Source organism: Canis lupus, chromosome 27 (assembly GCF_011100685.1).
Source record: "Canis lupus familiaris isolate Mischka breed German Shepherd chromosome 27, alternate assembly UU_Cfam_GSD_1.0, whole genome shotgun sequence".
Taxonomy (NCBI): Eukaryota; Metazoa; Chordata; class Mammalia; order Carnivora; family Canidae; genus Canis; species Canis lupus.
In genome coordinates, this window is record NC_049248.1 from 21,925,229 (window position 1) to 21,948,831 (window position 23,603).

The window sequence follows — 23,603 nt, forward strand, 5'->3', positions numbered from 1 at the left end:
TCATCATTCACTTCAGAATGTTTTCTAATTATCTTTTTTTCTTCATCCCATGGATTATTTACACATTCATTATTGCTTCATTTCAAATGAATGGGAGAGTTTTAAAGTCTTTTTTCTTTTTTTTAAATAGATTCATTTGAGAGAGATAACATGTGTGCGCACATGCATGAGCAAGGGGGAGGGGTAGAGGGAGAAGCAGACTCTGCTGAGCAGAGAGCCTGATGCAGACCTCCATCCCAGGACCCTGGGATCATGACCTGAGCCACCCAGGGGCCCTAAAGTCTTTTCTTTACTGTGGTAAAAAACAACATAAAACTTACTATTTTAATCATTTTTATTTGGGATATGTATATCCCAATATAAATAACATATCCCACATAAATAACAGTTAATGTGCACTTTGTGTTATTGATGTCTAGCACATATTCTCTTGTAGTTTGAGAAAATATTCTGATTTTTGATGTTTATTGAGGCTTGTTTATAATCAGGCTTATAGTTAGTTTTGCTAATACTTCATGTAGGCTTTATTTTTTTATTTTTTAGTAAATTTGTTTTATTTTATTTTTTAAATTTTATTTATTTATGATAGTCACAGAGAGAGAGAGAGAGAGAGAGAGGCAGAGACACAGGCAGAGGGAGAAGCAGGCTCCATGCACCGGGAGCCCGACGTGGGATTCGATCCCGGGTCTCCAGGATTGCGCCCTGGGCCAAAGGCAGGTGCCAAACCGCTGCGCCACCCAGGGATCCCTCATGTAGGCTTTAAAAGCATGTGTATTATCGTTGGATACAGAGTTCTGTGTATGTCAAGGAAGTTGGGGTTTTGATTCTGTTGTTTAGATCACTTGTATGCATAATGATTTTTGTCTGTTTTTAAAAATATCAGCTCTTGAGAAACGTACTTAAGATTCAACCAATTATCCAATTAGTTTGTCAGTTTTTTCTTTTTTTTTTTTTAAAGATTTTATTTATTTATTCATGATAGTCACAGAGAGAGAGAGAGGCAGAGAGACACAGGCAGAGGGAGAAGCAGGCTCCATGCACTGGGAGCCCGATGTGGGATTCGATCCCGGGTCTCCAGGATCGCGCCCTGGGCCAAAGGCAGGCGCCAAACCGCTGCGCCACCCAGGGATCCCGTTTGTCAGTTTTTTCTAAATATATTTTGAAGCTGTGTTATTGGATGCATTACACATCTAGAATTGTTACATCTTCTTCCTGGGTCCATTTTTTCATTATTATAAAATGTCTGTTTATTTCCCAGAACATATTGCTAAGACTATTTTGTTTAATTTGGTGTAACTACGTCAGCTTTCTTTTGCATGTCTCTTGTAAAAGCAGCATATATAAATATATGTTTTTCACAGTGTTTTAAATGGATTTCGTTCTTTCACATTTAGTGTAACTAACTACTTAATGAGTTAAGCTCTCTCAAAAAAAGTTTTTTTTTCTTTTTTTCTTTTTAAAAGATTTTATTTATTCATGAGAGACACGGGGGGGGGGGGGGGAGGGCAGAGACACGGGCAGAGGGAGAAGCAGGCTCCAGGCAGAGGGCCTGACATGGCACTCAATCCTGGGGCTCTAGGATCAGGCCCTGGGCCTGAGGCGGCGCTAAACCGCTGAGCCACCTGGGCTGCCCAAGAAACAAGTTTTTTTTTTTTCCCCCCAAGAAACAAGTTTTAAGAATTATCTAGGAACAGAACTTTTTGTGTGGGGGCTGGAGAGGGGAGGGGTCAAAGATGACTCTCAGAAATTTGCTTGAGTACATGGAAAATAAAATGAATGGGTACTATTACCATTACATGTTTCATCTGTGGTTCTAAACAATTTTGTTATATTTGTTGATATTGTTTTTTTTTTTTTTTATTTCTTGGGTTCAGGCTTATTGAACTTCTTGAATATTTCAGTGTATAGATTTTCATCTAATTTGGATCAATTTTGGCCATTAAAAATATTTTTTTTCTCTTTTCTCCATTGGGGGACAGAAGTTCTCTTTGCTCATGGATACTCTGCTCACTCACTCATGCTCACTTGCTCTGTAGTTTAGCTAGTTTTTTTTCTTTTCCCCTCTTGTGTTCTGTTTTCTATTTCTGTGTTCTGTTCTAATTTCTATTGCTCTTTTTTTTTTTTTTTTAAGATTTTATTTATTCATTCATGAGAGACATAGAGAGAAAGGCAGACAACAGAGAAGCAGGCTCCATGCAGAGAGCCCAATGTAGGACTTGATCCCGGGACCCCAAGATCATGCCCTTGGCTGTAGTCAGCGCTCAACTGCTGAGCCACCCAGGCATCCCTTTATTGCTTTTTCTTCAAGTTTGCGTTTTTGGGGGCAGTATCTAACCTACTGTTAAATCTGTCTAGTGCATTTCTCTCCTTAGATGTCTTGAGTTGCTTGATTTGGGTCTTTTTTTTTATATGCAATGTCTCTGCATAACTTTTTGTTATATAATACAAAACATATTTGTAGAACATAGATTTAATGTCTGCTGAGTCTAACATTTATGTCAGTTCTGGATGGTTTCGATTAATTGATTCCCCCCCTTCCCTTCATGAGTGTATTTTTCTGCTTTTTTGCATGCCTAGTAATCTTCACTTGGATGTCAGACATTGTGAATTTTTACCTTGTTAAGTACTGAATAGTTTTTGTAGTTATTTGGGAATACTTTGAGTCTTTTGGGTCTTTAAGGTTTGTTAGGTGGGACCAGTGTAGCTTAGAGTCTAGGCTAATCTGTAAATCTGTAACATAGTTTTTTTTTTTTTTTTTTTAAGGGTTTTATGTATTTATTCATGAGAGACAGAGAGAGAGAGAGAAGGCAGAGGGAGAAGCAGGCTCCATGCAGGGAGCCTGATGTGGGACTCGATCCTAGGACTCCAGGATCATGCCCAAAGCAAAGGCAGACGCCCAACTGCTGAGCCACTCAGGGGTCCCTGTAACATACATTTTGTCTTAACTCACTCTTCTGTTGTGAATTCTTCATCTTTTATTAAAATGTAAATATGGAGTTTTCTACATGCATAGAACATGCATGTTAAGATCTTAGTGTATGCCAGTCACTGTTTTAAAGCTTTTATGTGTATTAAGTCATTAATCCTCATAACGTTATGAAATAGATTCCAGTCTGTTAATATTATATATAAGGAGAATGAAGCACATAGGGATTAAGTGACTTCCCTAAGGTTATGCAGCCGTAGATAATACAGCTAGAATTCAGACTCAAAGAAGTCTTGCTTTGTAGCTCATCATCTGAGTTAGTACTATCCTAAATACTTGATAAACAGTGCAGGATAATTAAGAAAAGGAGCTCCATGAGATTTCTTTCTTTTTTTTTTTTTAATTTTTATTTATTCATGATAGTCACAGAGAGAGAGAGAGAGAGAGAGAGAGAGAGACAGGCAGAGACACAGGCAGAGGGAGAAGCAGGCTCCATGCACCGGGAGCCCGATGTGGGATTCAATCCTGGGTCTCCAGGATCACGCCCTTGGCCAAAGGCAGGCGCCAAACCGCTGAGCCACCCATGGATCCCTCCATGAGATTTCTATTAGTTTTGTCCCACCTTTATTGAGATGAAATTTTTACATTTCCCCCATTTTTAAAAAAGATTTTACTTATTTATTTATTTGAGAGAGAGAGAGAGAGAGAGAGAGAGAGAATGAGGAGGGGGGAGGGACAGTGGGAGAAGCAGGGGCCCTGCTGAGTAGGGAGCCCAACAAAACTCGGGGCTGTATCCCAGGACCCTGAGATCATGACCAGAGCCAAAGGCAGATGCATAACTGACTGAACCACCCAGGTGCCCCAACATTTGATATTTCTAGTATATATCTACTACAGTATATATATCTAGTATGTATCTAGTATATATTATTGTATATTTCAGATTGTTCAGCACATTGAATTTCTTGTTGGTATAAATGCGGAGTGGGAACCATTGGAGGGCAAAAACCATTATCTTTCCATCTTTAAAGCCAGTGTTCTCCAGTGACCATCAGGAACACACTGATAGCTGAACACGTTGGGTTTAAGAGAAAGCTTATATCACTCAGAATGGTAGGGATCTCAGTAAGTGGGTGTTAGAAAGAACTTATTATAGAATTTGGGCTTGCTGATTTGGGAGAGTGTCAAGGAAGCAGGCTTTCCTCTGGATTAAGTCTGTCAGGAAGAAAGTGGGGCAAGTCTATGACTGGATATCTTAATCTTACCTAGAGGACTGAAGGAACGAAGCAAGGCCAAAGCTGTCATTCATATTAGCTCAAATAAGGGGATATTTAGTCATTTTTGTGGTTTGAAAAAAATTTTATAATTTGTATATGTTCGGACATGATTGCAGAGTGGCTTTATTTCTGTCTTGATCCATTGTGGTCAGAATGGCTTCATCTGATGTTGGTGTTCTGTGAAATTGTTTATGTTCAGCAGAACCACAGGGCCTTACTATGAATGCCAGGTCAGTTCCTAGCTGTTGGGCTTCTTTTCTTTTAGTAATTTAATTTTCCATATGTAAACTATGGTTCATTGCAGGAAAAAGAAAGTGAGAAAACATACTTAAAGCCAAAACAAAAAAAAATAAATTCAAGAAACAAGAAACAAAAACCAAGATTTACTGCCTAATATTTGTCGAATATCTTTGCAGACTTTTTTATCCTTATTTATATAATATTTTATAGATGTGAAGTTATATTATTCATGCATTTTTTAAAAAGATTTTATTTATTCATGAGAGACACACAGAGAGAGGGGCAGAGATAGGCAGAGCGAAAAGCAGGCTCCATGCAGGAAGCCCGATGTGGGACTCAATTCTGGGACTCCAGGATCACGCCCTGGGCTGAAGGCAGACGCGCAACTGCTGAGCCACTCATGAGCCATCCATCATGTATTTAATTTTTACCCTAAAGATTTATTGTGACTGTCATTTCATTGGAAGTATGTGGCTGTTGTACATAGAGAATTTTGGAGTTGGTTTCTCAGTCTTTGTTACAGTAAATTGAGATATTTATCTGTACATGACATCTGAAGAAGTTACAGAATAACATGTGTAAATTTCTATGCCTTTGTAGTAAACAACATGCTTTTTAACATAGTTTTTAATAAAATGATTCACATTTAGTTTAAGTGCATATTATTCTTGTCAATTCTGCATACAAGTCTTTGTGAAATCTAGGTGGGAAGCAGTACTTGTATGTCTCTGCATACCTGAAAAAGTAGATATTTGGAATAAATCTCTTTACATTAGGTCATACAGTTTACCTGCATTAGGTGAGTAAGGTTAATAAGTTTTGTATATAATTAAAAAAAGTGCATTATATAAAAACTAGTAGCTGTATAATACTTTGGTAAATACTTTGAAATTTTCATCTGAAGATGTAAAGCTTTTTCAGATGTCATTTATCATTACAAAAATTGAATTAGAAGCATTTATATTCTTTCTCAGGCATCAGGTAAATATGTGTACATTTAAAACTTATATTTTGGCTTTTTACCTTTTGTTTTTTGCCAGTTTTCTTGAAAAAAAATGTGCTTAACTCTTGCTTACACTTTCACCTCTTATCCCTTTGTTCCACCTGAAAGCCTCCAAGAGCTTTGAATTGTTGAGCAAATAGAAAAATTAATTTTAGTATCAGAGGAAGATGAAGGTTGCAATTTTTGAGTAGATTTGAACTAAGACTGCTAATCATCTGCTTTTTTTTTTTAATGTACCATTTGTGTTGATATAAAAAAACTTGAAAATCTTTTTTTTTTTTTTTTTTAATATTTATTCATTCATGAGACACAAAGAGAGAGAGAGAGAGGCAGAGACACAGGCAAAGGGAGAAGCAGGCTCCATGCAGGGAGCCCGATGTGGGACTTCATCCCGGGACTCCAGGATCACGCCCTGGGCCAAAGGCAGGCGCTAAACCGCTGAGCCACCAGGGCTGCCCTTAAAACAATTTCTAACGCATGTTAGTAACCTTTAAAATTAACACTTAAAATTAAATTTTTTCTATGAGATTTACCATAATGTGTAACTTATGGTAGATTTATATTTGTATATTTATACTTGTGATTGTTGGTAAAGACCTTTTATATGCTATATGCCATGCTGGAGGAGGGCAGTGTCTTGTCTTTAGAGACTTTCCAATTTATTAGACATAGGAGAGAGGTATGTGTGTGTGTGTACTGCAGTGATTGAAGTACAAGCATACTTTGAGATACAATAGGTATCAAAACATTGTGTGGGAGTACCAGAGATTGAATAATTAACATTTTGGATCAAGAAAGACAATGTTATATAGGAATTACAGCATTCTTTTTTGTTTAAATCTAGAATTAAAATTATAGACATGTTAGGCAAAATTGTATTTAAAAGTTTTTTAGGGCAGCCCGTGGCTCAGCGGTTTAGTGCCACCTTCAGCCCAGGGCATGATCCTGGAGACCCAGGATCGCATCCCAGGTCGGGCTCCCTGCATGGGCTTGCTTCTCCCTCTGCTTGTGTCTCTGCCTCTCTCTCTTTCTCGGTCTCTCATGAATGAATACACAAAATCTTTAAAAATAAAAGTTTTTTATGTTAATTATTTATTTTCAAGCTATCTGCTATTTCATTCGTTAAAAGTATGCAATTGCTTTTTCCCCTCATTTTTATCTTTCCTTTTTTTTTTTTTTTGACAGCTTTTCACAGATGGAATCACAAATAAACTTATTGGCTGTTATGTGAGCAATACAATGGAAGATGTAGTCCTGGTGCGAATTTATGGCAATAAGACTGAGTTACTGGTTGATCGAGATGAGGAAGTGAAGAGTTTCCGAGTGTTACAGGCTCATGGCTGTGCACCACAACTCTACTGTACCTTCAATAATGGACTGTGCTATGAATTTATACAGGGAGAAGCATTGGATCCAAAGCATGTCTGCAACCCTGCCATATTCAGGTACATTTCTTTTTGTAAATAATTTATCTTTTTGAAAAATAAGAGTATTAAGTGCTCTAACGAAATATTTTTTAAAACTGCCTTTTCTTCCTTTGAGCAACTATTTGGTTAACTTAGAAACTTTTTTTAGTTAGGGTTCTGTTTTGTTTTTCCTGAAGAAAGAAAATCCTTTCTGTCTGCTGTCTCATCGTTGAGTCTTTGTAAAAGAAAGGACTGTGAGATGTGGTTTTAGATTAGCCTGCTGCAGTGTCAAGGCTTCCCCTTAATTTTTTATTTTATTTATTTTACTTTATTTCTTTACATTTAGATTGAATTAACATAGTTTCAAAGTAGAGTTCAGTGATTCATCAGTTGTCTGTAACACCTGATGCTCATTATATCACGTGACCTCCTTAATGCCTATCGCCAAATTACTCTCCCCACCACCCTCCTCTAGTAACCCTGTTTGTTTTCTGTGATTAAGAATCTCTTATGGTTTGTCTCCCTCTCTGATCTCGTCTTGTTTTATTTTTCCTCCCTTCCCCTGTGCTCCTCTGTTTTGTTTCTTAAATTCCACATGAGGGAAACCACTGATAATTGTCTTTCTCTGACTGCTTATTTTGGTTATCATGATACCCTCTAGTTCCATCCACATCATTGCAAATGGCAAGATTTCATTTTTTGATGGCTGAGTAATACTCCATTGTGCGTGTGTGTGTATATATATATATACACACACCACATCTTCTTTATCCATTCATCTGTCAATGGACATCTAGGCTCTTTCCATAGTTTGGCTGTTGTGGACATTGCTGCTGTAAATATTTGGGGTAAATACCTAGTGCAATTGCTGGGGGACTCTATTTTTAACTTTGTGAGGAACCACTGTTTTCCAGGTGGCTGTACCAGTTTGCATTCCCACCAGCAGTGTAAGAGAGTTACCCTTTCTCTGCATCCTCACCAACATTGGCATCCTCGCTAATATTTGTTGTTTCCTGACTTGTTAATTTTAGCCATTCTGACTGGTGTGAAGTGGTCCTCTTAATTTAAAAAAATTTTTTTTAAAAAAAAGATTTTATTTATTCATTCATGAGAGAGACAGAGAGGAGAGAGGCAGAGACACAGGCAGAGGGAGAGGCAGGTTCCATGCAGGGAGCCCGACCCGGGACTTGATCCCGGGACTCCAGGATCACGCCCTGGGCCGAAGGCAAGCGCTAAACCGCTGAGCCACCCAGGGATCCCGGTCCCCTTAATTTTTTAAAGTAGTGCTTGGATTAAAGCATTACACATTTCTTACTACTAACTTTTGTAATTCAGTTGCTCATATTTTTTGGAGTTTTTGCTAAGATTCTTTCAATTCTGTTAATACTGTTACTTTTTAAACTTTTTATTTAATTCAGTGTATTATGTTACTTGTAAAACTTTAATTCAGTGTATTATGTTTTCTGTAAGAAAAATTTGTTGCATATGCTACCTCGTTTTTCCAAAATTAGTTTTTTTAATTACTGTTTTTTATATTTCTCTTTCTGCTCTAAAAAACTAGTAAATGAGCTTGATTTAAAAACTGCAAATTCAAAAAAAAAAAAAACACAAAACTGCAAATTCATTCATTGTTTCAACCAGAAGTTCTCATTTTGTTCTCCAGATCCCTTTACAACTCCAGATTATTGAGGGCTTAGAGTTTTTGTGAGTTTTATTTATCAATGTTTACCATATTAAAAATTAAAACGTTTTTTGAATATAAGAATATCAAGCTCACATTATTAGCTGTCAGTGTGATAACATTATCACATATGTAACTTCTTGAAAACTGCACCATGTACTCATGAGAGAATTAGAGTTTAAAAGGTAAATGGTATCTTGTGAAAGTAGTTTTAACTTCATAAATCTGAATAGATTTGACTCTGTAGGGATCCTGGATCATATATATATTTTTAATTTAATTAATTTATTTGAGAGAGAGTAAGAGAGAGCATGAGCAGGGGGAAGGGCAAAGGGAGAGGACGGAGAAGCAGACTCCTCACAGCAGGGTGCCTGATGCAGGACTCTATCCCAGGACCCCTGGATCATGACCTGAGCTGAAGGCAGTTGTTTAACTGACTGAGCCACTCAGGCGCCTCTTCTTTTTTCTTTCTTCTTTTTTAAAAAAATTTTATTTATTTGAGAGAGGAGAGCCTGGATCACATTATAAAGTTGCTTCGTTAACACACTGGTGAAAATGGAGTAGAACAGTATTTACCTATTTTAAACTGGTTTCAAATAGTATTTAAAAATATTTTGGCAGAGAAATCTATTTACTCAAACCCCAGTTTTTAACCAGATAGTCTCTTTCCTTATGTGAGTGTACTGTTTAGAATATATTGAAGGACCTGATTAATAGATATTATGTTTTTTCTTATGTGTCACATTTTTTTGGTCTTTAGGTTTGTGTGCGTGTCTGTATCAGATTTATTTATAAATCCTCAATTTTTTAAAAGATTTTATTTATTTATATGAGAGAGAGTGAGTCAGTGAGAGAGAGAGAACATGGGCAGAGGGAGAGGGAGAGGCAGACTCCTCTGCTGAGTAGGGAGCCTGACATGGGGCTTAGTCAGCTGAGTCACCCAGGCTCCCTCATAAATCTTCAGTTTTGTTCACAATGTTTGAGATACATCTATATAACAGGATTAAAAGTGATTAGATGCACAAATTAGGTCAAAGGAAAAGCTGGAGTTAGATTCAGATACAAAAAGTATATTCCATAAGGTTGTTAGAGAAGGGCCATATGAGCTTCCTAGTAACCAAAGCAGAGAGAAAAATGTTAGTTTTTTTTTTTTTTAATTTTTATTTATTTATGATAGAAAGAGAGAGAGAGAGAGAGGCAGAGACATAGGCAGAGGGAGAAGCAGGCTCCATGCACTGAGAGCCCGACGTGGGATTCGATCCTGGGTCTCCAAGATCGCGCCCTGGGCCAAAGGCAGGCGCCAAACCGCTGTGCCACCCAGGGATCCCGAAAAATGTTAGTTTTAAGAGTCAGTGTCCAAAAGATTTAAGAAGAAAATTACTTAGGGTCTGTAACCATTTTTACTGGTGTAGCCATTTTTTTTTTTTAAGATTTTATTTTTTATTTATTCATGAGAGACACAGAATGAGAGAGAGAGAGACAGAGACACAGGCAGAGGGAGGAGCAGGCTCCATGCAGGGAGCCTGACGTGGGATTCGATCCCTGTCTTCAGGATCAGGCCCTGGGCTGAAGGCGGTGCTAGACTGCTTAGCCACCCGGGTTGGCCTGGTGTACCCATTTTAATTGCTTTGTGAAACCCATACTTTATTTATTTGATGTTGACATTCTTATGCTGTCTTTAACACACAAAATTTAAACTGCATTTGAACTATTGTCAGTGGGTGCTGTGTGCTGGTCAAAAAGTTCACATTCAGGAGATTTTTCTCTTGATTGATATTGGAGGTCTAGGGCAGTTTTTTTCTCTTATAGTGATTGTGGAAAGTTATAAAATCTAAAGCCATGTGAAATTCTATATATGGCATTATATCTCTGCCGCTAAGGATACACAGTGAAACCAGACTGCTTCAGACTTACGAACTATGTGAATTTGGGGATATTACTTAAAACATTTTGTGTTTCAATTTTCTTATCTAAAAAATGAAAATAATAGTATTTACTTCTAGGGTTGTTGTAAGGATTAAAGTTGTTAGTATATGTAAAAAGTTTAGAATAATACCTGGCATATGTTAAACACTATGTAAATGTTAGCTTTTATAATTATTACTTTTTTTTCTGCAAGACTTTTCATATTTTATGTGACTTAGGCAGAGCTTCTAACAACCTGGACAAGAAAGTATTAAAGTAGTTAGGCAAATTATGGACGTTATAAATCAGTTGGCTTTATTATGCTTTTAGAGACATTTTCTGAATTTTAAAATTCACAGATTTTTTACTTTTGTGTACTATTTATTATAATATGTAGTATTCCTTAAGATGTACGCAAGCAGCATGTAGATGTAGCATACCAAGTAACTATTGCCACTAAACCCCCCTTCTTGTTTGTGACAGACAAAACTAACCAATCTTGGAGTTCTTTAGTTCTGAACATAGATGAGATTTCAGAATCTTACTTAACTAAGTGATTTTATGTATTAACTACCCATGAGTAGTCCTCTTTTTGGGGTTTTTCTTTTAATTGCCTCAAGGAGACGATTTTATATTAAAATGTCAAGATTTTATTTTTAGTTGATCCTAAAGGAAAAGGTAGTAATGGGTATGTTACAGTTCTTATTAATTAGAGAAATTGTGAAACTGATAATGGTGGCTAATACTGATACAGCGCTTAATATGGGCAGGACACTTTTGAACACTGTGTGTGTGTGTATTTTTAAAGATTTATTTTAGAGAGAGAGTGGTAGGGGAGGAGCAGAGGGAGAGAGAATCCCAAGCAGACTCCCTGCTGAGTACTGAACCTGAAGCAGGGTTCCATTTCACAACCCTGAGATCATGACCTGCTTGAGCCAAAACCAAGAGTCAGAAGCTCAACCACTGAGCCACCCAGGCTCCGCTATATCTATATTTTATTTATTTATTTTTTAAAAGAGATTTTATTTATTTATTCATGAGAGAGAGAGAGAGAGGCAGAGACACAGGCTGAGGGAGAAGCAGGCTGCAAGGAGCCCAATGTGGGACTTGATCCCGGATCATGCCCTGGGCCAAAGGCAGCTGCTTAACTGCTGAGCCACCCAGGTATCCCTATGTATATTTTAATATTTTTTTTTATTAAGTAAATTATGCCCAGTATGGGGCTTGAACTCATGACCCCGATATCAAGAGTTACATGCTCCACTGACCGAGCCAGCCAGGTGCCCCAAAATATTTTATGTATATTAATAAATTCAACTCATAATAATTCTAGGGAATAGATAATGTTAAGATCTCACTTTAATAGATGAGAAAAGTAAGGTGTAAAGATTTTAAGTAATTTGCCTAAGGTCATGTGGCTAAGTGAAAGTATATCCCCCAAAATAACAATGAGTAAATCTTTTTACTTACTGAGAAAAGATCATAAAGTGTAAGGAAAATAGTAAGGCCGTTGTTACATCACATAGAGAAAGTTACATGAAAATTTGTAGAATTGAAGTGAAAAGACTCAAGAAAATTAATGCAGACTTTATCCTATTTATTGATTTGTGATTATTCTTCATAATTAAATAATTGTCATTAAGTTTACTATAGAATTTCTCTTTTAGAAGGAAAGCTTTGCATAATTGGTCTTAAGTAATCTTAAGTAAAAAGAATAATTATAGTTTTTTTTGACATTCTTTTTTTTTTTTTTTTAAGATTTTATTTATTCCTGAGAGACACAGAGAGAGACAAATGAGGCAGAGACACAGGCAGAGGGAGAAGCAGGCTCCATGCAGGGAGCCCAACGTGGGACTTGATCCTGGGTCTCCAGGATCACGCCCTGGGCCAAAGGCAGGCGCTAAACCGCTGAGCCACTTGGGCTGCCCATTGACATTCTTTTTTATTTAAGATTATTTTATTTTAAGATTTTATTTATTTATTCATAAGAGACACACAGAAAGAGAGAGGCAGAGACACAGGCAGAGGGAGAAGCAGGCTCCATGTAGGGAGCCCTATGTGGGACTCCTTCCTGGGACTCCAGCATCACACCCTGGGCTGAAGGCAGATGCTAAACTGCTGAACCACCCAGGAGTCTCAAAGATTTATTTATTTTGGAGAGCGACCCTGAGATGGAGAAGGACAGTGGTGAGAGAGGTAGAGGGAGAGACAATCTCAAGCAGACTTGCTGCTGAGTGCAGAGCCCCACACAGTGCTTGATCTCACAATCCTGAGATCATAATCTTAGCTGAAATCAAGAGTTGGATGCTTACTGACTGAGCCACCAGATCAAGAATACTGAAGTTTTGCAAAAGCTCGCTTTGGTGTTTGATACCACGTCATAAACATGTTTGCATTAAGTCAACTATATGACATTCTGAAAAAGCCAAACTGGAGACACTAAAAAGATTGATGGTTGCTAAGGATTAGTGGGGAGGGAGGGATGAATTGATGAAACAGGATTTTTAGGGGAGTGAAAATGTCCGTATGATACTTTATTTATTTATTTTTTTTAAATTTTTATTTATTTATGATAGTCACACAGAGAGAAAGAGAGGCAGAGACACAGGCAGAGGGAGAAGCAGGCTCCATGCACCAGGAGCCCGATGTGGGATTCGATCCCGGGTCTCCAGGATCGCGCCCTGGGCCAAAGGCAGGCGCCAAACCGCTGCGCCACCCAGGGATGGATCCCCGTATGATACTTTAATGATGGATACTTGTCAAATTTGTTCAAACCCATAGAATGTACACCACCAAATGTAAACTGTGGACTTTGGGTGTCAATATGGGTTCTTTTGCAACAAATGTACTGCTATGGTGGAGGATGTGGATAATGGAGGAGGGGAGCTTCTTTTGGGTAGGGGGCGTATGGGAAATCTCTGAACCTTCTCAGTTTTTGCTGTGAACCTAAAACTGCTCTAAAAAACAGTCTACCAGAAGTCGTTTCCTATACTTTCAGTTAGATCTACTTATTTAGAATACGCATTTATGATATTAATACAGTCATATACACATTTCATTTGAAAAAGAATGTCGTTAGAGACCAAAAAGCAATACTTTTAATTAAGTTCTATGACAATTGGCTTACAATGAAGTTGATTCACAATTATATTGAGTTGACTCACAATTTTGAAAAACAATAGAATGGGGGTTGAGAAAGGAAGCAAAACAAGATGATAGATTATGGTTAGTTAACACTATGAGTAGTTACACTGGCTATTTATCCTTATTTTGCAATTAAATTGGTTTCAGATTATGTTGTAATTCTCTCATGGGATATTTAAGTGTTCAGAAGGTTTTGTTAATTACTGGAGAACAGAGTATAGAAAGAGCTAATCGAGGGAAGGGCATATTAATAAAATAGTTGAAATGTAAATGATTTTAGAAAGGAATGTTTTATTATTTTCAAATATGTACAGTGAGGTACTTTTAAAAAAATATCAAGTAAGCAATTGAATAAATGATAATTCTAGAGCTCCAGAAGAGGTTAGGGATCTAAATTTAGGATGACGTACTTATATTTAGCTTTTCTCCTTTAAAAAATGAATTTCATATATTTATGATAAAAATGGGTCTTTGATTTATTAATTATTAAGGCTTATTTCTAATTTCAGATTACTTAGGTGTCACATTTGAGCCATTGTTACTAGGTAAGCTGATCTGCAGCCAGTAATCCAGACTGATTAATCATAGCTTTAGTAAATGTTGATTGAGCCTAAGGTCAAGGTCTACAGTGCTCTCCTGCTTTGGTTCATTCTGACCTAGCTACTTGCCTGTATTGTGATTGTAAGAGTATCTACTTGGAATATAAGAAATCTGATTTATATTTATGTTTAGAGAAAGAAAAGGAATTCAGACTGTCCATGCTCTCCTAGTAATTTGTAGTGTGTGACAATAATCTTAGAAAAAAGTAAGCTGGGACATCTGGGTGGCTTAGTGGGTAAGCATCTGCCTTTGGCTCAGGGCGTGATCCTGGAGTCCCGGGATCGAGTCCCACATTGGGCTCCCTGCATGGAGCCTGCTTCTCCCTCTGCCTGTGTCTCTGCCCCTCTCTCTCTCTCTCTCTCTCTCTCTCTCTGTCTCTTCATGAGTAAATAAATAAAATCTTTTAAAAAAAGAAAAAAGTAAGCTAAATAGTATACACAGAAGAACAGAAATGATTTTCAGAAAAGATCTATAGAGTTTACTGTGGTATACTGGGGAAATCAGGCAGTGTTTCAGGGAGATCACTTCTGAACTGGACTTTAAAAATTTTTTTTTTAAGATTTTATTTATTAGAAAGAGAACAGCATAAGTGCGGGGCGAGGGGAGGGAGGGGGAGAAGCAGGCTCCCCACTGAGCAGGGAGCCTGATGCAGGGCTCAATCCCAGGACCCCTATGATCATGACCTGAGCCAAAGGTATACACTTAACTGACTGAGCCACCAAGGTGTCCCTGAACTGGACTTTAAAGGAAGAAGCAGAGCACGGTAGAGACTGTGAGGGAATGGTATGATAGATAAAGATGAGTTGTACCAGGTTAACACTTAGTAATTCAGTTAATAGAAATTTATCATAATTTGTTTTATTTGAACTTTTCTGTGGCAATCAAGTATTACAGAGACCTTCAGAAAATTTTAAAAAATTCACAGATGTTTAAATAAAAATTCACAGATGTTTAGGAATTTTTCTCATCAGATGTTTCTCTGAAAGTTGCTTTTTACTAGGAATCCTGCCTGCAGTTTAATTAAAAACTACCCAACAACAGACATGATGGGAGGAAATGCAGTTTAAAATGAATTATTACACACTTATCAAAGAGCATAACTAGAAATCACTGACTTCCAGTGCTGGAACGTGTATTGTAGTGGAACTGGTATATCGTGAGTTACAAGTAATATTGGCAGTTTTGGAAGTCAGGGCGATATATGATATAATATGTAATTTATAAAAGAAAGTATGTTTATGTTATAACAGTTCTTATATTTGGTTATAACCAAGGCACATCAGCACAAATAAATATGCTATTAAAATGATAAGTTTGAACAGTGTCCAAAATATGCAGAATGGCTGATGTAAAGCTAAGAGGAAGAAATCAGCTTAATAACTGAACTGTGGCTACAGTCACACAATAATTTGCTTATGTGAAAATCCAAGGGAGTGTGTTAAAAATGAAACTATTGGAGTGGTAGGATTATGGATTATTTCTCAATTAAAAAAATTCCTGTTATTATTATAATGCTCTTTTTAAAAGTTTCCAAGAGTGGGGGCAATTAGTATTAGTGGATATTTAAAAAAATTCTCTGAAGCCTTCAAATTTTCAAATGTTTTGCTTTATTGAGGATGGGATTTTATTTTATTTATTTATTTATTTTAAAGATTTTATTTATGAGAGAGAGAGAGAGACAGACAGGCAAAGGGAGAAGCAGGCTCCATGCAGAGAGCCCAACATGGCTCGATCCCAGGTCTCCAGGATCAGACTCTGGTCTGAAGGTGGTGCTAAACCACCATTTTTTTGGATATATAGCCAGAAGTAGAATTGTTGGATCATATGGTAATTCTATTTTTATTTTTTTTGAGGAACTACCATACTATTTTTATCAACTGCACCATTTTACATTCCCACTAATATTTAAAAAAAAAAAAAAGGGATGGCAATTATAATTATGCAGTTACAGGTTTATCTGATCAGTTCAGCCATGATGGGATGAGAGTAGGGAACAGGGCATTCTTTTTTTTTAAGATTTTTATTTTATTTATTCATGAGAAACGCAGAGAGAGAGAGAGAGAGAGCAAGAGTGGCAGAGGGAGAAGCAGGCTCCATGCAGGAAGCCTGACGTGGGTCTCAATCCCTGGGCTCTAGGATCAGGCCCTGGGCTGAAGGCAAACCGCTGAGCCATCCAGTCTGCCCTGCATTCTTTTTCTAATAATAGCTTCAGCCCAAATCAATAGCATCAGTCAGAGTTCCTGAGATCAAACCTTTTGGCTTAGTTTGAGTAATATGCTCAGAACCAATCATTGGGGAACAAATACAGAAGGATGGAATGCTCTGGGCAAGTCTGTGTTCTATCTTAACTCCTAAAATTAGTGCTGCAGATGGGATAGTTTGGATTGAGGTCAGTTCTGGATGAACCCATGAACTAAAAGTGAAGGGGATGAAGGTTTCTCCAAAGGATAATCAGAACTCCTTTGCTACTAGAAACTAGGTAAATAATATTCACTGTAGTATAAAAACGTGTATTTAATCACAATACTGCAATGCTAGATTCTCTGTATGTCTTAATCGAACAGCTGTCAAATAAATACTTTTGCATATTAAATCATTTGAGAAACTAAACATTTTTTTTTAGAGGAAGGTGGAGGGAGGGGCAGAGGGAGAAGGAGACAGAATCTTAAGCAGGCTCCATACCCAGTGTGGAGCTATCATGGGCTCAATCTTATAACCCTGAGATCATGACCTGAGCCGAAATCAAGAGTTGGGTGCTTAACTGACTGAGCTACCCAGGCACTCCAGGGAGCTTTTAAATATCTTGATGCCTTGGCTGTATACTCTAGATCAATTAAGTCAGAATTTCTAGAGGTAGTACCTATGCCTCTGTTTGTTTTTTTAAGTTTCCAAAGTTTGTTTTCCGTATGGAGCCATGCTGCAGAATCTGACCATTCATTATATCAGTGTTTCTCAAACTTTACAGTGGATTAAGGTAATCTGGAGATCTTGTTTATTTTTTATTTTTTTATTATTTTTGTTTGTTTGTTTTTTGAGATCTTGTTTAAAATGCAGAATGCTGCTGGGTACCTGGGTGGCTCAGTTGGTTGAGCCTTTGATCCAGGATCCTGGGATTGAGTCTTGCTTTGGCTCCTTACTCAGTGGGGAATCTGCTTGTTCCTTTCCTTCAGCCTCCCACCCTGCTCATGCTCTCACTTTCTCTCTCAAATAAGTAAATAAAATCTTTAAAAAAATAAGTGCAGTGAACTGGGGCCCACTCTCAAAGATTGTGATTCAGTAGATCTGAAGTAGGGCCTCAGACACTCCTAGGTGGCTCTATGTTATTGGTCCTAGAACTATGTAATGCTGCGAGGAGCATTACATTAGATTGTGAGCATCTTCAAACCAGCCAGTTTTTAAGTTCTTTAATTTGTAGTACTTTAAGTCATTTTCCTACCTACTAGTCTATATAGGCTGTTTGGTAACTTATTTCTATTTTATATACTTATATTAGCATGTGCTCTTCTGGGTTCTACAGGATACAAAGATAGCATGGATACAGGTATATACAGTTTCAAATTATTTTGTTGTTTGGTTCCAGGAGATTGATTCTGATATCATGAAATCTTAATGTTTGTTCAGGCAATTTGTCTTTAACACAGTTGTAGAAAATAACTTCTAAAACCCATTTACCGGGGGATCCCTGGGTGGCGCAGCGGTTTGGCGCCTGCTTTTGGCCCAGGGCGTGATCCTGGAGACCCGGGATCGAATCCCACGTCGGGCTCCCGGGGCATGGAGCCTGCTTCTCCCTCTGCCTGTGTCTCTGCCTCTCTCTCTTCTCTCTCTCTCTCTCTCTCTGTGTGACTATCATAAAAAAAACAAAAAAACAACAAAAAAAAAACCCATTTACCTGCCAGTGACCTTTTTACTTTAGTCTTCTTTTGTCCTTTAACCTCAGTGACTACAAAGGCTCAAAATTCAAAGGACTCAGTGGAATTTAAATGTATCTGATTAATGTGTAATATAGGCCTTGAAATAATTTGTAATTATGTATTGTCCTGTTGGTCCTAACCATTGCTTATGTAATCAGAATAGACCACCTACTTCCAGACGCTCACCCTCTTTTGGACATAATTATTTGTTGACTGAATTAATTGTAGGTGTTTCTTCCTACTGATGCTTTGAAACATTTGTTTGCCTGTTCTTGTGAGCGTTGACTTGACACAAATTACTTTGACTCTTATACTAGGTAAAAATGAAATCATGTTATCAAATGCATACTAAGTTATTTTAGTTTACTCATGAACCCTATGATGCTTAATGTTTTCTTTTTATGCTGTTTTGTTTTAAAACAGGCTCATAGCACGTCAGCTTGCTAAAATCCATGCTATCCATGCACACAATGGCTGGATTCCCAAATCTAATCTATGGCTAAAGATGGGAAAATATTTCTCTCTCATTCCCACAGGATTTGCAGATGAAGACCTTAATAAAAGGTAAATTTACTTTTACATTTGAAATTGTTTTAGCCTTGTTTTTCTATACATAAAAGGTTTCAGAGAGAGCTTACAAGATTTTTGTGTATAAAGTCTGGTTTGGTTGCTCTTTTCACATTTGATTAAATTAGCCCTGATTCATTGGACCTTCAGGTGGCACTACGGAAATATAACTGCCCCTCCCCCCACCCAACTCAAAACCAAAGCAAAACAGAAAAAACACTCTACAAAAGCCAGGGGTAGGGAGTGGATAGAGGTACCCAGCCAAGAAACAAATATATTTATTTAGAAGTAAACATAGTGTTATGATTGCTAGGAATGGTACTTCATGCATGGAGTGAGTTGTGATGGAGCCCTTTTTAAAAAATTCTTTTTGTTTAAAGCTGTTTATTATTTATTTGTTTATCTTTTAAGATTTTATTTATTAATTCACGAAGGGACACAGAGGCAGGCAGAGACATAGGAAAAGGGCGAAGCTGGCTCCCCAAGGTGAGCCTGTTGCGGCACTCCATCCCAGGAACCTGGGATCACGCCCTGAGCCAAAGGCAGACACTCAGCCACTGAACCACCCAGGCATCCCTATTCAAAGCTGTTTTAAATATGCCAGAAGATTTACATTGGTGCAGTGTAGTAATATTGGAGTGTGAAAACATTTGGATTGTCTTAGTTTACTGAGACTTCAAATCTATTATGAGGTTGAAAATTCAGTTACAGGAGTCTTACTCAGCTTTTTTTTTTTTAAGATTTTATTTATTCATGAGACACACACACACACACACACAGGAACAGACACAGGCAGAGGGAGAAGCACCTGGGCTGCCCTTACTCAGCTTTTTTTTTTTTTTTCCTTACTCAGCTTTTGTAAAACTGACTCCCCAGGTTCCAAGTAGGTATTTTATTATTCTTTGTATAAAAAAATTGTAAATTAATATTTATTTATTGATTTATTTTTTTAAGATTTTATTTATTCATGACAGAGACACACGGGGGGGGGGAGAGAGAGAGAGAGAGAGAGAGAGAGAGAGAGGGAGGGAGGGAGGGGCAGGCAGAGACAGAGAGGGAGATGCAGGCTCCCTGTGGGGATCCTAGTGCAGGACTTGATCCCGGGAACCCAGGATCACAATCTGAGTCAAAGGCAGATCAACTGCTGAGCCACCGAGGCATCCTGTAAATTAGTATTTAGAATCTTATATGAACATATTTTTATAGTCTGATTACTACTAGGACAAAAATTAGGAATTTTATTTTCTTCTTATGTCTAAAACATACTCCAACTTTTGTATTCAGGAAATTTTCATCTAAGAACAATAGAGACAGAGAGGACCTATAGAGTTTTTCATGTTTCTCTTTTTACTATTTATTTTATTTTATTTTATTTTTTTATTTTTTTATTTATGATAGTCACAGAGAGAGAGAGAGAGGCAGAGACATAGGCAGAGGGAGAAGCAGGCTCCATGCACCGGGAGCCCGACGTGGGATTCGATCCTGGGTCTCCAGGATCGCGCCCTGGGCCAAAGGCAGGCGCTAAACCGCTGCGCCACCCAGGGATCCCTCTTTTTACTATTTATTAGGGAAAAATCGCTGTATTATTCTGTTGAATTGGATTATTTTAGAGATTAGTTTGATTCACTCAGTGTATATGTGTTTATTTGCAGGTGGTTTGTCAAACTTTGAATTTGTTAGGGATAGTAGATAGCCATTAACTGGGATAGATAAACATTTGTCTAAGTGTGTCCAGTGTGCTAGATTCTAAGAAGTGATAGTGTAAAAACACAAAATCCTCTTTTGAAATATCAATTTTATTGAAGAATTCTATTGAAAAATTTAAAAATAATGAAGTATTGGCAATAGTGAATGTATGATTTTCTCGACTTTTTAAGATAATGCAGTTTAGAGATAGTGTAGTATTGTGTGGATTAAGAGCACAAGATGCTGGAGGCAGCCTGCCTAGGATGAAGCCTTAATTCTGCCAGTTAACAGTTCTGCTTTGTAAGCTGGGGCAGAAGTAAAATGGAAATAAGAGTAGTATATTTACCTTTTAGAGTTTTTATGACAGCTCATTGGGTTAGTATGTACAATGTAGAACAGAGCGCAAAAAGCACTCTGCCCTAATAGATAATATACAACGAAAATGTTAAAAACAGTTAAAATATTAGAAATATGTTTCATATTTTCTTCTGTTCCTTTTTGTTTGTATATGATTGTAATAATGTTCAATCCTTTGAGTTCTATTATTTCTGTTCAACTCTTTACCTTTTAAATAGGTTCTTGAACAATTATACCATTTTGAAAAGAGTGTATAAGGATTGTATTTGGAAGCTGTGTTTAGAGAAGAATGCAATATTGGCAAATACAGGCAGCAACCATCTAAGTAGGCCACTTTATTAAAATTAAGTTCATTGACAGTCTTTATTATATTGTACATTGGAAAAGTAAGGCGCTAATTTGAGTGTAGAGAAAGAATGAAGAAAACTTGGCTTAAAGTGTTAAGGGAAGAGGAAGCATAAACTAACAGCAATTTTGTAAGCCAGATGGTGCTATTGAGGAATGAGTGGTAGCACTCTATTTTTGTTTCATTTTATTTTTATCAAATGAGTATAAATATAGTGTAATAAATAGTACAGAAGAGTGTAGGATTAAAAAAGCCATGAACTCTAGTCCTCTTTGCTACTCTGCCTACCAGACTTCCCAGTCTCACTACTTTGAAACTATTTCTATAATAGATAATGGAGTATTCTAGATATGATTTCATAGACAATATCTGATGATTATCATAGAATTGATTAGGTTTATTAATAGTGATAGTCTGTTGACTTTGATAGGTAGATTTAGCTGATTTGTACTACATTCACCCTTCCCATAGACATTTTAGTTTTTTTAATAAACTGTCTTTATAACTTTAAATAATATACTTAAACCTCTTTTTTTATTAAACTCTTTGTATCTTGGACGCCTGGGTAGCTCAGTGGTTGAGCACTGCCTTCAGCTCAGGGTGGGATCCTGGGTCCGGGGATCGAGTTCTGCATCGGGCTCCCTGTGAGGAGCCTTCTCCCTCTGTCTGTGTGTGACTCTGCCTCTCTCTCTGTCTCTCATGAATAGATAAATAAAAAATCTTTAAAAAATAAACTTTGTGTCTTGGAGATAACTGTTAAACATTTAGAATAGTGCTTAGTAAATTCTAGCCATTAAATATATATATTTCCTCCCTGTATTTTTTTTTTTCCTTCCTGTATTTTTTAAAAGATTTTATTTATTTATGAGAGACACATGGAGAGAGAGCAAGAGAGAGGGACAGAGACTGAGGCAGAGGGAGAAGTAGGTTCTCTGCAAGGAGCCTGATGCGGGACTCCATCCCAGGACCCTGGGATTATGACCTGACCTGAAGGCAGATACTCAACCACTGAGCCACCCGGGAGTTCCTCCTTCAATTTTGTAATAATTGATTTTTTACATTTCTGCCCTGTGTTTTAAGTTGCTTTTAGTTTCTTTTTATTCATATTAAGTTCATGAAATAAGATTTTCCTTTATTCCAACTTTTGTAATGGCCGGTTTAATTCAGGAGTCTATGCACTTGAATGGAAAGATTTTACTAAAAATAGATTTTAGGGCAGCCCTGGTGGCTTAGCGGTTTAATGCTGCCTTTGGCCCAGGGTGTGATCCTGGAGACCCAGGATTGAGTCCCACATCGGGCTCCCTGCATGGAGCCTTGCTTCCCCCTCTGCCTGTGTCTCTTCTCCCCCCTCTTTGTTTTTAATAAATAAAATCTTTAAAAAATAGATTTTAATCTTTAAACTTGAAAAAAGTCATTAATATAAGCAATATATAACTTTATTTTATTTTATTTTTTTAACTAAAAGGTTCTTAAGTGATATCCCAAGCTCTCAGATTCTTCAGGAAGAAATGACTTGGATGAAGGAGATTCTTTCCAACCTGGGCTCACCTGTTGTGCTTTGCCATAATGACCTATTGTGTAAGAATATAATCTACAATGAGAAACAAGGTAGGTATCTGACCTTACCAGTAAGTAAAGTTGATTCCTTTGATGTTCTTAATGGTCCTTTGATCTTTGTATCAGTAAATAAATTTAATGCAGATGTAAGGATTAAAAATATTCATGAAGTCTTTAAAGATTTTCTTTTAGGTTATAAAATCGTGGTAACTGTGCTAAATTAATATATATTCTCTATATATTTGTATAAAACATTTATTAGAGTTTGTGATTCTTGTTAAGAGTCTTAAATGAAAAATGATAAAATGACTTTGTTTTTAAATTTAACTGTAAAATCTATTAATTCATGGTTTGAAAATGTACCTTCTTGTAATGGGGGTTATTGAAAAACCAACTGACATTGCAGTGCTCTTAATAAATACAGAATTTTCTCAGTGTTGGGAAGGACGACAGTATTAGAAACAAATTTGTCTCCAGGTTTTCTATTTGTTTATTGTGCTGATTTGTTAAGATATTTTGATGCTAAAGAGAGCTACAGATGGAGGAAATGTTATTTGTACTTGCTGAAATTTATATCTATTAAAGTAGTAATCAAGAAGTTTTGGTAAATAGTTTTAACATTTTTTGAGGTATAGACAGTGATATTTTTGATGAAATGTTTTCTGTAATTGTTCATATCTTGCTGTATTCAAATTCTCTGTTTACATATTTAAGAAACACTTGTGGTTGTATTACGTTATTGGATAAAAGTGGTTTGAGGTTTGGTTGCTAAAATATAGATGCCCCTTCAATAATAAATTGAAATTGGAAAATGTAATTATGGTTGAAGGATTAGTATTAATTTAAAAAGTCTGAAATTGTGAAACTTTCATTTTAAAGGAAACAGTTTTGAGAATAGTTATTATAGTTGGAAGATTATTTTAAATCAAAATTGTGCTTTTGTGAGAATGCTAAAGCCAAACAATTCTGATGAAATGGTCATAATTCTATTAAATTA

General features: G+C 36.9%; 1 protein-coding gene across 1 annotated transcript in view; it reads left to right on the forward strand.

Annotated features, from left to right (window-relative positions):
* ETNK1 (ethanolamine kinase 1) overlaps window positions 1–23,603 on the forward strand; it is a 62,963-nt gene that overhangs the window by 16,609 nt on the left and 22,751 nt on the right. The window contains exons 2-4 of the mRNA XM_038577054.1: window positions 6,632–6,891; window positions 18,517–18,657; window positions 22,515–22,657. Coding sequence (XP_038432982.1) covers window positions 6,632–6,891; window positions 18,517–18,657; window positions 22,515–22,657 — 544 coding nt within the window. The remainder of the gene's footprint in view (window positions 1–6,631; window positions 6,892–18,516; window positions 18,658–22,514; window positions 22,658–23,603) is intronic.